Source organism: Opisthorchis viverrini (genome assembly GCF_000715545.1).
Source record: "Opisthorchis viverrini unplaced genomic scaffold opera_v5_23, whole genome shotgun sequence".
NCBI classification, from domain to species: domain Eukaryota; kingdom Metazoa; phylum Platyhelminthes; class Trematoda; order Opisthorchiida; family Opisthorchiidae; genus Opisthorchis; species Opisthorchis viverrini.
The window spans coordinates 588,682-602,530 of NW_008751679.1; the positions used below are offsets into that span (position 1 = coordinate 588,682).

At 41.9% G+C, this 13,849-nt stretch overlaps 1 protein-coding gene across 1 annotated transcript in view; it reads left to right on the forward strand.

Annotated features, from left to right (window-relative positions):
* T265_12908 (hypothetical protein) overlaps positions 1–13,849 on the forward strand; it is a gene marked incomplete at both ends in the record, with an annotated part of 98,259 nt that overhangs the window by 41,250 nt on the left and 43,160 nt on the right. Inside the window, 4 exons of the mRNA XM_009166216.1 lie at positions 4,817–4,989; positions 6,945–7,052; positions 9,574–9,675; positions 13,145–13,239. Coding sequence (XP_009164480.1) covers positions 4,817–4,989; positions 6,945–7,052; positions 9,574–9,675; positions 13,145–13,239 — 478 coding nt within the window. The remainder of the gene's footprint in view (positions 1–4,816; positions 4,990–6,944; positions 7,053–9,573; positions 9,676–13,144; positions 13,240–13,849) is intronic.

Genomic DNA, 13,849 nt, shown 5'->3' on the forward strand with positions numbered 1-13,849 from the left:
ATGCAGGCATTTATGCATTCAAAATTAAACTGGGGATAGACACGCATGCATGGAGACAGACAGACGTCAAATTTAGTGAGTGGAATGAGGAGGAGAAGTGAGACATTGAAAATCGGACGGTTTTGTTATCCCCTTCCTTTGAAGAGCAGTATTAATTTACCAATGTAGAAAGACACTTTCACACATGAGCGACGAGAGACTCATTAATGGTAGTTGCTAGTTTATGTTTGAGTCTGTAAGTGAGAGTAAGTGTGCTAACATGATTTTTGTGTCCCAGCCTGAATCCAACTACCTAATGCGTGGCGGACAGAGGAAGTATGACGGCTTACGGCCTCGTGAATGCAGGCATTTATGCATTCAAAATTAAACTGGGGATAGACACGCATGCATGGAGACAGACAGATGTCAAATTTAGTGAGTGGAATGAGGAGGAGAAGTGAGACATTGAAAATCGGACGGTTTTGTTATCCCCTTCCTTTGAAGAGCAGTATTAATTTACCAATGTAGAAAGACACTTTCACACATGAGCGACGAGAGACTCATTAATGGTAGTTGCTAGTTTATGTTTGAGTCTGTAAGTCAAATAATAACAATGATAAATGATAAAATCAAGTAATACTAAATGAAATAGTGAATAAAGCGTTCAACCAGCATCTGAGTATGTCCGATAGGATCCTCAAGCCTGCCGATGTCTACCCCGTCAACTTGGACATGTTGAGTATCTTTGAGAGAAATTTCCACTTTCATGCACATTAAGCTCACCATTTGATGTATACGATTTGATAATCCACTCACTCCGTGGAACCGATTGCGGTATGTCCTCTTGACGATCGACGATCACATTTTCCGCGTGATTCGTAAGTTTTAACGGGACATCGCATTGTTCTCACTAACAAGTAAACGTATCCAGTAATTCAGCATATTAAGATTGGCTTTAAGATCAATTAAAGAAGATACGAAAGCTAGCCGTGGCGAAAGTACACGGCTTCTTTTATACGTCTTTTAGCGACCACTTGGGCATTCCCAGACGCGTTGGATTGTCAGTGGAATGGGGGAAATCCTGAAGTTAATTGGCTTACTGTTTCTGTGCGAGCGACAGTCTATTCACGAGGGTTTCCGTTTGTTAGTCTCAGACTGTCCCTGGTATGCTCAAACAAACCACGGGATGCAACCAACATAAACTACCTGTGTGGTTTTCATCAAGGGAACTACTCGCAAGGTTGCTGAAAACTCCTCGACAGCCCATGACCGGTTTCGCCCTTCTTGGGGCTCATCAGGTGTGCTTAGTTGCCGATTTCTGTCAATCAACCTTATGTTCTACTTGAACCCAAATTGGACAAGCCTCTGTAAATGCTGTCATTTACACACGAATTTGGTTCTGACACCTTAAGCAAGTCATCACAAACGAGAGAGATTCAGCAGGGTCCACTTGATTCTCATGTCAGAATCTAATTCGTGTGCAAGCAAGAGTATTCGTGAACATATCCTCTTGAAGCTCCTTTATGAAAGTATACCAAGATATCTCGAATATCGTACCAAATGAAACATGAAGCAGCCTTTGTGTAGCTTATTCATTTTAAGAGTATCATAAACGAAAGATTCAGTTGGGTCTCCGTGAAACCCAAATTGATTTGCAGATGAGTGTTTTCGTCGGTGTCAGAGTGTTGTTTTTTGCTATCCAAAACTGGAACACTACAAAGCTTTGGCTGGTAGGTTAGGAAGCAGTAAGCATGATCGGGATACCGGATGCGTCATCAGTTTGATGATTTGTATGGCAAAGTCGGAATTTTACTAAAGCATCCGGTAGCATTCTTCAATTTTGATTCAACTAACAACATCACTTGTTCTACTGTCAAATTTAACGGCCATCAGTACGGAGACTGGAATAAGCCTTCGAAAGGAATATCGTTGTCCAAGTCTGAATCCACTCCGAGTGTATTGTAGGGTCTTTGTGAACAAGAATTGCACCCTTGCATTTTTGGGTTGGAATTCCTACAGCTATAAGTATCAGTTGCATCTTTTCTTGATATAACACACTATCCGTGAGATCTCTTCGACTGCTAACTATCGGCTATAAAAATTTTGGGGCTAACAAAATCAAAACAGTCCTCGATTTCCTATCAACTTCATATTCCACTGGAACAAGAAAACATGAGAAACGTGCGAACTCCAATCGTTTTCAAATTGCCATGGTGGTGACGGCAGACTCAACTAAACCTTAGCCAAAGCTTTTGTTCGACCGAATAGGCTGCTCATAAGTGGCGCCATTTTCACTTGGCGCGCTATTCGATATGTCGCAGTGTATCGTTGGATGTCAGGAAGTCAGCAGTGTTCGACGTTCACGAGGATGTAGTGACGGCAGAGATCGGTTCTGAAGTGTGCAGACCCAGATTGGTATTTCTGAATCCACACGGCACACACAGCACACATTCACACAGGCTGGGTGACACAGGAGAGAAGAGCGGAGCGTAGCAACAACACATGTATTCAACCGAAACCGAAGGCGTTTATGAGTACCAAAATAGGTCAAGGTCATTCACGGGAGAGGATGTACAAGCGGGTTTTTCCTCTCTGTCCAGGGCTTGTGGTGGCTCATCCATGGTACTTGCAATAGGGAGGGAGAGAGGGGGAGGCACACATACATTAGGTCATACGATAAACACGTGCAAGCAGGTACAGTCCAGTTTCAATTGCGTTACAGTAGTATATTCTCCTCACATAGCAGATTACTAACAAGATAACAAACCGAAATATGATGAGTGTTCTCTCGAGAAAATCAATTTAAACTTCCCGAAGATCATTCCGACTGAAATATGAGGCGGCTTTTGTGAATCAGTTTTAGTTGAAGAATACCGTAGACTTGAGGTTTCGTGAGTCTGTCGTTGAAGCCAGCGTAATTCTCGAATTAGTGTTTTACCCGTTCCTTGTCTTTCTGTCCGTCAGATGGCTTTTTATGTGAAAACTCACAAGGACGGTTTTTTGGCGAAGAAAAACTTCTCGGCATGGAACACTACAGAAAACATGCAGGAAAATCTTTCGTACAAAATTTAATGGCTTTCAAGACTTTGGAAGGGTTCCAGTTGGTACTTTACCTAGAGATCTGCGTAATTCCATGGATGACAAAGTAGAGCTTTTGGAGAAGGCCGGTCCAATCAAGTCATTTCACTTACATTAAAGCTGCTCGTTCCTCATCTACGGGTCGAACACTTATTGACATGTCACCGAATTTCTCGAAATCGCGGAACAACATTCCTTGTAGCTCGTCAAGACTTAATTTTAAGAAAAACTTCTTAACGTAAAGAGTCCGAAAGTCATTTGGAGTTCTCTACACAGATGTTCACCACTACGTCGTCAACCCGACTGCCTTGGGAATAAGAGAATGAAGCGTAAAGTTCATCCCGTGGCCGCCGAGGCGACACCGTCCTGCCGTGTTTTGTGTATGAGCTATGGCCACGTGATCGCTTTGAAGTTGGCGAAGGCTCACCATCAGTACGGCGTCTCATCCTAGAGACGATGTTACTTCTAGCACCTAATATTAAATGTTTATTAGGTCATGCACTAATATATATGGCAGAGCTACAGTTGGCTAGGCTCCATTTTGTTCGCTTTTGTATTAAGGCATCTTAAGCGATTTTTACATACTTCTTGGGGCTTGTTGCGTTACGCTGATTTTCCATTGGGTTTAGTTGGTTTGCTGTGCAGGGTAAATGGGACAACATGAGTTTGTTAATATTAAGGGGGAAAATGCGTGTGGACAGTCCGTGTTTGGTCCTTTTTGTAGAGAAATTTCCCCAGTCTCCTCAAGTGTTTTTTTAACCGACGGCGTGATCCGAAACCCCAAAACGGTGTGGCTGTGGGACTTTCCTAGTAAAGGGTCTCTCGCAATTCACAAGTAGTAAGGAGGTTTCGATAATGTTCTTCCCCGTGATTGTGTTACTATTGGGGTCATCTTTTTATTTGTTTGTCCAAAGTTCATAATTGTTTTAAACCACAGTTCATTTGTGGTGAAAGGATTTGTTGTCTGGCTGGAGGCGGTTAGGCCAATTCTTATAACTGTTAGCTGATGACGTTATCGGCTTTAGTGCACTGATTTCACTTCGGGGTGTTCGTGGTCTGGTAACCCTACAGCTTTGGTGGACAGTGTGTTCCTATTTATGGACAAATGTACATTCGGGTAATACTTAACTGAGGCGGTCTTCAAACGTTATTTAAGTAGGCGATGATACTGCTGACGTAATTTGTTGGTAGCTTCGTTTCAGTAGGATGTTTTTTCCTACAAGAAGCAAATCAAAAGAATAGGTTATTCGTCACACACGGCAACTGACTGCCTTAATTCATGCACTCTATTTTGTGTGCTCTTACGGATTATCTTTTTCAAGGTTACTCCAAATCACCTAACAATCAGGGCGTTTGAAATTCGACGGATGAGATATCTGCAGAAGGCTCTTCTATTATTGTTTTTTTTTCTCGAGACGAGTCAACTACTGAATCCAATAATGGGATCTCTGATAATCCGTGTCGTAAGGTTTAGAAATAGTCCTTTCCTTCATGGCTTTCTGACACTCGTGGCCAAGCATGAAGGAATTAGTGTCGTGCGGCTGGTGTTCTTTGTTTAGTCGGCTGATACATTGTTGTCAAATGAACGTTTAAGAAAAATCGGAACTACACTTCATTACTTATTTGAGCATATCAGATAGGTGGCTTATCCAGGGTAGCCGAGATAAGTTGGGCATTCTATCCTCATTGAGTGCCCTGGATGCTCATGTAGTTGTTACGACTGCAGTACAGTTTTGACAACTCTTCTGTGTTCTATCAGCACTGGATCCACAGCGACTGGATGATGTTCGAGAGCACGCTTTGGCTGCTTTAACGGCATTTACTTATCCACTAACGACGTCCTTCTTTGTCAACGACGAAGCATTCTCTATGATGGACCCAGTTGTGGACTGGGTTGCGGGACCAAGGCAAATATCGGTTAGCACGCATGAGGTGAGTGGAGTGTTGTTCCCAATGTTCACGTTAACATTCTGGCTTACTAAACCATGTAGTTTTCCTCAACCAAACGCACGAACCACACGGTTGTGCAAAACTCCTTTCACACTCGAATACCGACTTCCCCATTCTCAAGGTTTATCAAGCAGGTGTGGTCTCTGAGTTCCCAACTGAGCGTCGGATTGTACGCAAGTAACGGAACGCCAACGTAATTTGAAAATGAATATCTCTCTGGGACCATACCTACCTATCTGGTGAGGGCCAGGAGGAGTTAAACCTTAAGTATGGCGTTGAAAAGAGCTTAATAGTCCCACGAGTAATGTGTTCTGTTGAGAAAATATCCTACCATATCTCGAATATCATGCTACCTCAAAAGTGAGATTGCCTTTGTAAGGCATGGCATCATCAAGAGATTTAATAGGGTCTGTTGTTACCGCAAGTCTCATTTGCAAACGAGTGCGTTCTGCCAAACCATGAGTTTATCATTCCAACGGCACATGCCGAAGAATATCCCATAATATTCCGGTGCATATCTGTGATAATAAGACAGTCCAGTATCAGAAGCGAACAAATGCTACGCACATTTACAGGTAACGATAAACCAAACGATTTAGTTTCCAGGTGATTTACTCCTCCTGGTGTGACACAGTTGATTTGCGATTTTCCGTGCAGTGGAAGAGCACACAAATCAAGCTTTAGAGACAAAACTGACATATTTCTAGGTTTGTTTTCGTATTGCATTTCGAGCGAGATGGCTCAGTGGTTAGAGTGCGTCCTTGGTTCGAACCCGACTCCTGCATTCCGACTTCCCCTGTTTAGGCTTGGGCAACCTGGCAGCATCCCGGCCCTCGTGCTTCCTCCGGTGGACATGGCAGCTAGGCACCAGAAGGGTGTTACAGCTGAGCAATTGCAGTTTGAGTAAACCTATTCTGTGCGGCCGGAAGGAAATCTGCTGACATTTTATCCTAACTGAGAAACTTCTGTAACAGTTCTTATGTTAAAGCTGATCTTCAAAATCAAACTTGAAGTCTATAAATTTAATCAAAGCTTTCATGAATTTTGGTCCGCAACCATCGCTTCATCAGTAAGAGTGGTATATGCATTTTAATTGCTAGTCAGAGAGGTGCATTCTCATCCGGTGAAAATTTTGAGCTAGACAATTGACAACGCTAGACAACGCTAGACAATTGACCACATGCTTGCTCATTTAAATCTCCCCTAAAATCGGGCAAGATTTTGCACTATCCTTCACTGCTCTTTTTAAAAGTGCTATAACATATGGATTATTCTCAGGGGGTTATGAAAATGCTTGACAAGCGCATGCTGGTCCAAAGCCAGCGAGTTGGCTCACCGTTTAACCGTTTCACCGTTCATCAAATCTTTGTTTTGCAATTCATTTCACAACTGTGTGCAGACAGCCTCTAAATGCATGTCAATAGTCACTGAGTGCATAGAAATCATGGTTACTAACTTTGGAATACCCGGAACATTGGTTTCCTGCATGAATCGATGAGTCCACACTTTTTGAGGCAAATAAAAAATCGTACGACGGTGAAGCATTAGTGTTGCTGTCTTTGATGATGAGGATGATGATGATGAGGCAAATCCCGTGCAACACAAATCAACCGCGTGACTTAAAAGCTGTTAGACAAGGGCCACTGAAATGTGATAAGAAACCATTTGTATCAGACGCTGCCCAAAATGTGACTGTGCCTCTGACTGGCGCAATTCCACTTAGATTGCAGCTACACCAGAAGTACTCATCAGCCCCCTAAGAAGTGCATTCCCCACTAAGGTTTTAACAAATTCCTAACAACGACTCTTTACTGAAACATTATCAAATTGAATCGCATGAATTTCATGCCCACAAACAGAACCATACAGGGGAAAGCAATCATAGCATAATCCATAGTATAACATCCGATGCTTTATATCGATTTCTTTTCACGCAGATTGCTTCCTACGTCGCACAACAGCTATGCTTATCGGAAATGGAAACCCACATGAGGCTGTATATATCCTATTTGTGGATGCCTCGCCTATGCATTCACACGGCCAAAGTGAGTTACTGTCGTAGACCCAGTGTAATGTTCCTTGCTTGGATATTCTCTGGCACGGACCTCGTAATTGAAACCCAGTAATTTACAAGAATGCCATCCCCTAAAGGTTCGAAAAACTATTTTAATATCTGATCTCAGGCTTCTTTGGCAGTTTTTTCAGCAATTTTGAGGCATAGTAGTATTTAGGGCCCATTTTGGCAAGAACTGACCAAAAAAGGAAACGTGAGTTGCATAGATCTATAGAAATTATCGCACTTTCGAGTGTTCAGTTGTGCATCCCGTAGACCATTACATGTGTTCATGATTATTACAGTGTCCTGCAGGTTATTTGGTAGGAATATCGTGTGAGGACCTAGTTGTTTTCCAGAAAGTGATTCTGGGGTAACATTTTGAGGATCCATAGTTGTCATTTAAACAGTGTTTTGATCTTCCTATCAGCTCTTAAGTGTCAACCATCTCAATGGCTCTCACTATCGTAATTGATAACGTCAGGCAGAGTTTAGCAAAAGCTCAGAAGGTTCCAAAGGAATGATGATGTTGATGATCAATTTGATAACAATGTAATACAGATAGAGAATCTTTTAAGCTTTCCCGGAAATGGGGCTTCATGTTGAAGAAAAGAATTGACTCTTTCGTGACCACCAAGGTCACCATGATCTTGCACCCATTATCTTTCAAGAAGTTAGCCGGTTTGCATCTCTGTTTGCTTGGAGGCAACTACAGATATTGTATAAGTTTGTCGAACCCATTTGGAGTAGTAAGCAACACAATCGAGGTGCGAGCATCGTCTGTAACTAGGCTTGTGGCGACAGACTACTTCACCATTCTATGGAGCGTTGGGACTTTTACGACAGAATTCGCACATAATTGCCACTGGAATGCTGAGCTATACAAGAGACACTCACAGACAATGAATAGTGCCGGTCTTTTAGCAACACTGAATATCGAACTCATTAAAGAAGTCTTCGTTTGGGGTGAGTTGATTGGAAGAAGTGAAGCCCCGGGAACTGGGCTGTGGGAGAGTTTTAAGCAGCTTTCAGGTAGTGTGATCTTTCGAGAAAAAAAGGTATGAACCTTTTTCACTATATGTTCCTGTTGATCACATTTAATGGAGTATTCATTTTTAGTAAAGTGGGGGAGAAATGATGAACGTAAAAAGACTCGATGATTAGAAATTTGCGTAAGAAAGCATACGCCAAAGCCCTTTAACTGGGGTTCGTTTAAGGACTCCATCCGCACACCATAATCGATCTTTCAATAGCTTTGGTAGTTTGACTCACTAGCAAAATCAGTCGTAGGCCTCCTTAGTTTCCCATCTTTGGGACCACGTTACGCTACGTTACGTGACCGAAAAAAATGCCCAGAGAAAAAACCCTTCACGGACCAAACCGTGGGACGACGCAAATATATTCGTCCCTGTTTTCGTCCCATTTAGCAGAAATGTAGCTTTCAAATGTTAAAATCCCTGAAGTTACATGGACTTCGAAATTCCTTTCATCAGTCATTGGCATGCATGAATGAGTTTGCTTACCAAGATACAGGTTGCTTGCTCGTTTGTAGGCACACTGTTAAAAGACGAGTTCGTTCAGTGCCCAAATCTGTGACGGGTAGCAGCCGGATTCATTAGTATTTCAGTAGACTCAGTTCCCACAGCTGAGCGACCGCCACTAAATGACCGTTTGGAGACTGGAGCAGATAAGTAACTTTCGGGTAGCTGTAGAATCTATGGCATTGGTCTTCGCGCTGATTATTTTTGAAAGATCCTTCTAATGTCCTGAAGTGAGTGCTAGTGAGCTGCTGTTGAGTTAGTGGACGAGGCTTTCACGCACAACCAAATTGCATAGGCATAGCCATTTCAAATCAAATTCTTGGACACGCATTCGCTGCAAAGTGCGGAAAATGACCGGGAGAACTACGGCACTAAAGATCAGCTGGTCTTCTCTCGCCATATGTCCTGCTGAGTTAGACAAACCAACTGGTTCCAACAAACGTGATAGACTGCATCGCAGAAGGAATCTTCTCGTTGATTTTTCGCTACTTAAAATATTATGAGTAATATCTATTTAGGGTGAAACATTTCTACCATTCGACGAAAACAGAACATAATGGGGGCGTTAGGATATTAGTGTTCCACTTAAATGCATCTGACTTGATTTCGCTTGGTGATGGTATATGAAGAGTGGAGTGCTGGCACTACCTTCCTCAACTATAGAACACAGCGTACAATGGGAGCAGAGACAAGGTCAACACTAGTATTAAATACTCTTACACTTCGAAGACCATGAAATAGCAAGGAAAAACTATACACTATATCACCATCAATATCGTTTTGAACACCCATGAGACAATGATATATAAGAGCAGAGTGTGTTCAGGTAACGACCAACTTCTGGCGACATGCTCTCTCGTAGTTTTACGATAAAAAGATTTGGGGCTAAACTGTACAGGATGTTGGAGCTGCCCTGCATCCATTTAATCGATAACTCTTCTCAACTGTTCTATCGATGGTACTTTCTTCCAGCTATTCTACGACTGCATTCAAGCGGACGCTTCGTTTGCTCGGTACTGCGTGAGTAAATTTCCCGTCTACTTGGAGGCAATGTTTGAACTTTTACACAAAAACGTAAGTGTCTCCAAGCACATGAACTATTCTGTTGTCTTCGTCTATGGTTTAATAGACTAGAAATTAATGTGATGACTTCTGCTTGCAAATTTTCCCACCATCTAGAGGAGACATTATTTTACCGGTTTTATTTCGGAGCATTTTATTCTGCTGCTATGAATTCCATTGAAAACTTTTCGAGTGATTGCAGCCTTCAACCGTAGTGAGATAAATGAAAAAACGTCATTAATTTTTCACTTTTGTGCGTTACACTAAATGACTAGATGGAATATTCTTCGGAAATTAGTTAAACTAATGTGTGGCGGTACACGTCAGTTTTACGAGGTTAGGCCGCTCAAGTCCTATTTCCAAAGAAAGCCAGCAATAAACTTTGTCGTCAGCGTTATCTCCAATACTCACCTTCTATGCCTGAAAAGTTCTGGTTACAACCTGTGCACTGAGTTATTCTTCCGTGGCGGATTCTGAACGGGATTGTCTTGATACCCCGAGAAATCCTTAGTTTAGTTGGCCTTTCGTTAGATTTTTATGGCGTTCAACAAAGTAGATGAACTAGAAGTAATCAAACACACGTCATGCAAGCCATGTCGATAAGATACACAGTTTGGATTCAGTCACTTCGTCTAAGCATTGATGCGGACTAATGGACAAATGGAGTAGGCAAGAACCACAGACTCTCAGATCTTCAGGGCTGTATGTTACACTCACTCATAATGTTTACTGGATCACTTACCGTTCGAACAAAGGTGCTTATCTGCTGTGATGTTCAAAATCAACAGTGCTCTTTGTCTGTGAAATCCAGTCCGCACTTTTACATTGGGAACAACATGATCTCTTGTTTTACGGAACCCTGGGTTTTAGTATGTGTGCTCTAAGGCTCTCGTCTGGACAGCTTTAGCAGAATCTTGAAATTTCCTGTGGTTCCTACATTCACATGTAGAAGCACACCTGAAAAAATCGTAAACGAGAGGTCCAGTTAATTCTCTGGTTTAATCAAGGCAGTGGACCCACTAAGATCAGAACTGATAGTGCACTGTCAAAGGGTTTTCAATGATTTTATAAATAGTATCATATGTTAAGAAAATATTATACCTATTTGATTCAGTTTTTCGCTTTCTACTCCCCCCCCCGCAAATTCATTGACATACTTCGTCTTCATGCACATAATGTTCCGCGTGATTTACGAATGTCCCAGAATTCATACCTCACGATAACCACTGTCCTGGCTGACACCGGTGCTTGAACATGTGTTGGTCAGTGTATCTGATTGTCTGTTATATCTCGACTCGTTCTGGGTTGTTCTGCTGGAAACCCGAGTAGTCGCACTCATCGGAACTCTGGGGCCGATCTCCGATGGGATGACCGACAGCCCACATTACTGAGCCACTGCTGCGGTTGCCGTTAGCATGTGTGCGACATTCGACGGTCCGCTGCGCCCACCAATCATAGAATTGCACAAATATTGCAGACTCTAAAGTCGTGGGAATTTAATGTATGCCGCGAATATTCGTTGACTTGTCTCCAAAAAGTCCTCTGATCTTTCAAACCCAGCACTTCTTACTGCACAGCGACTTTTGCACTTTTTTACCAGACCTCTAAGCCGACTTTGACTCAATTTCTGATGAGATCAGCACTCGTTTTGTTCAGTGTTTGTATTTTGTCTGGCAACACAAAAATGCTGGAAACATTTACCTTGTTTTTTGTGGTTTCAGTAGTACGATAATGTCCTCATACAACCTTTTTACCAACCCGAATAATTTATGTGTCAATAAAACTAACATCATTCCCACATCCCAGTTTGCCGTCCTTATTTCGTTCACTGTGATATTTTAGCGTCTGTTTTCTAGGTGTACTATGGGATGAAACAAAGATAAGACACACGGAAAATTTTTAAAGGATTAAAATGACTCAAATACTCATAAAAAAGTATCGGGGTAATGATGGTCACGTTTTATAGCTTTCTGCAATGGTCACATATCTGGCCAGTGCTGTACTCCGCAGAATAAATGACATTTATCTATCATGATAAATACTCTTCCGTGATTTCTGAACCGCACTGAGTCCGGAATTATTTTTATAAGAACGGAAAGCCAGAGGTGGTCAGAGTACTTACACACACTCACATCCCACTTAGGTGTTTGCTGAAGTTCTTCTGGCCTACCTTATTATGTGGAGGTATTTGGGATTTCATGCTAACAGGTAGTCCGTTGTTACACTATCCTGCCGGAGAGCACTGCTAGGCGACTCATTAATCGATGCGGCTATTGTGATAATTCGGACATTTCTAATGTGCGCTAGAGAGTTATTAGCACCATACTCTGCCAGTAGACGGGGCCTAGAGAAACTCGAATACAAATGTTGCGCTAGGGCAGGCGGGTGTAGATACAATTTAATCTCATTCCCGAATTGCGTACTATCTAAAATCTTCTTCAGAGGTAATATATTTTGTTACTTTTTTCTCCATAATCTGAGAATTAATGCCATATTACTGTTGATAGTTGATTATTTTACTTTTAAGGACGGTCTTAACAGATCGTGCAATCTTCAGTAAAGGTTTGGTGAAACTTCACATAAAAAACCAACACTGAACAGAAATCTGGTGACTACTTCTAATTTAGACTACAATTGACCAGAAGAGCGGCCCACTGGTATTCCATAAGGTCCGAAATCGATTGATGACTGATAAAAGTTGTAACAAATGCCAAATTAAATACTCTGATACCTTATTCTTCCGTGCAGTCTTTCTTCATATTAAGTCATACTGCTTGTTGAATCAAAAATACGTTTGGTTCTTTTCGAATCCCGTCTTCATTAAACAACAGTTAATTTATTACAAAAATAGTAAAGTTATGCCTCAAAAGAATTACAAATCGAACAATCGAAGCTTTACTATTCACTCAGGGGAAGTTTCTGTGTCCTGTTGTTAGTTACTCGTTGCCCAGCAAAATATCACATAACTAGTTGATCATGCAAACGTTCGGAATGGGACCGTCTACGTTGCAGAACTTTGGGCTTGTTCACTATTCTACCGAGCAAACTGTTGTCCAAATTGATGAACAAATTCATCTGAGCAAAGAATGGAAAACGACTGAATGTACAATCACAAAAGAGGGGAACAGCTTGATTTATCTGATATGACCTCCTGTGTTCATCCTAATTAACCGACATCCCATCATTCATATGCAAATCTTGGAACACCTCAGTGTTCCGGTCGATTTTTTTCGGTTTTCCCTTGCTAATTTCCCCAACTCGACTTACATATAAACAGTTGCCTGACGCTTGTCAAAACACCAGAGTGATTGGTATCGAATGATTCTATGGGTCGAATTAGCTACATCGGCCAACCAACCAACCAACCGCTGTTCCATTTTAATGATCCATTTGTTATAAATTTCATTTGCTAGGGGAAAATTGTTCTTTATTTGAATGTTTAGCTCATACACTCGTTAACACTTTTGAAATTGCTTCACAGGTGCCTGTCTCTGAATTGGATCAGTTCACGCTGACGGAGATCGTCACACATTCGCTCAGTGCACTTATTGTCCAATTGGGCCAAGTTCCTGATGTGTAAGTTCAGAAGATGAACAAGGACACTTACACCAGAGGCAATTTATTTTCGTTGCTGCCAAGTGTAGCATTTTGAACAGGGTGCTTATTTAACGTCTCGCCTACCACTCACTGGTTTACCAAATGTTGTATAACTCCCCACTCTGGGCAGACCGAATGTGCAGTCTGACTAATGCCCCCAACGGTACTGCTTTGAGCACGTCGCACTCAACTTTTCGGTCAAAAGTTGGCCGTTCTGTTGGTAAATTGACTCAACATCATAAATAGTCTATGTATTATCTATAAGAAATTCATCAATGGTCGCAAACTGGTGGTTGGTCAAATGACAGTTGATCTGTTCACTGAGCTTGGCAATCGGCTTGCCAAATTTTCGTCCCCAGAGGAGGAGATTTCGTCAGTGAGCAGTTGAGTGGGTGTTTCCTCCGTGCCTAGCTGACTTTACAAAGTTTTTATAGAGTATCTAATATTCTGTCGTGTGATAGGCTGATTGATATACGCCTTTCTTGTAATATTATTGGCCCGATTTTGATTTGCGCCTCGTTATTGTCTGGGTGCCTTGTATTCCATCGATTGCTTGGATGGCTGTTTTGGGGCTGTTTCAAGTCCGTTT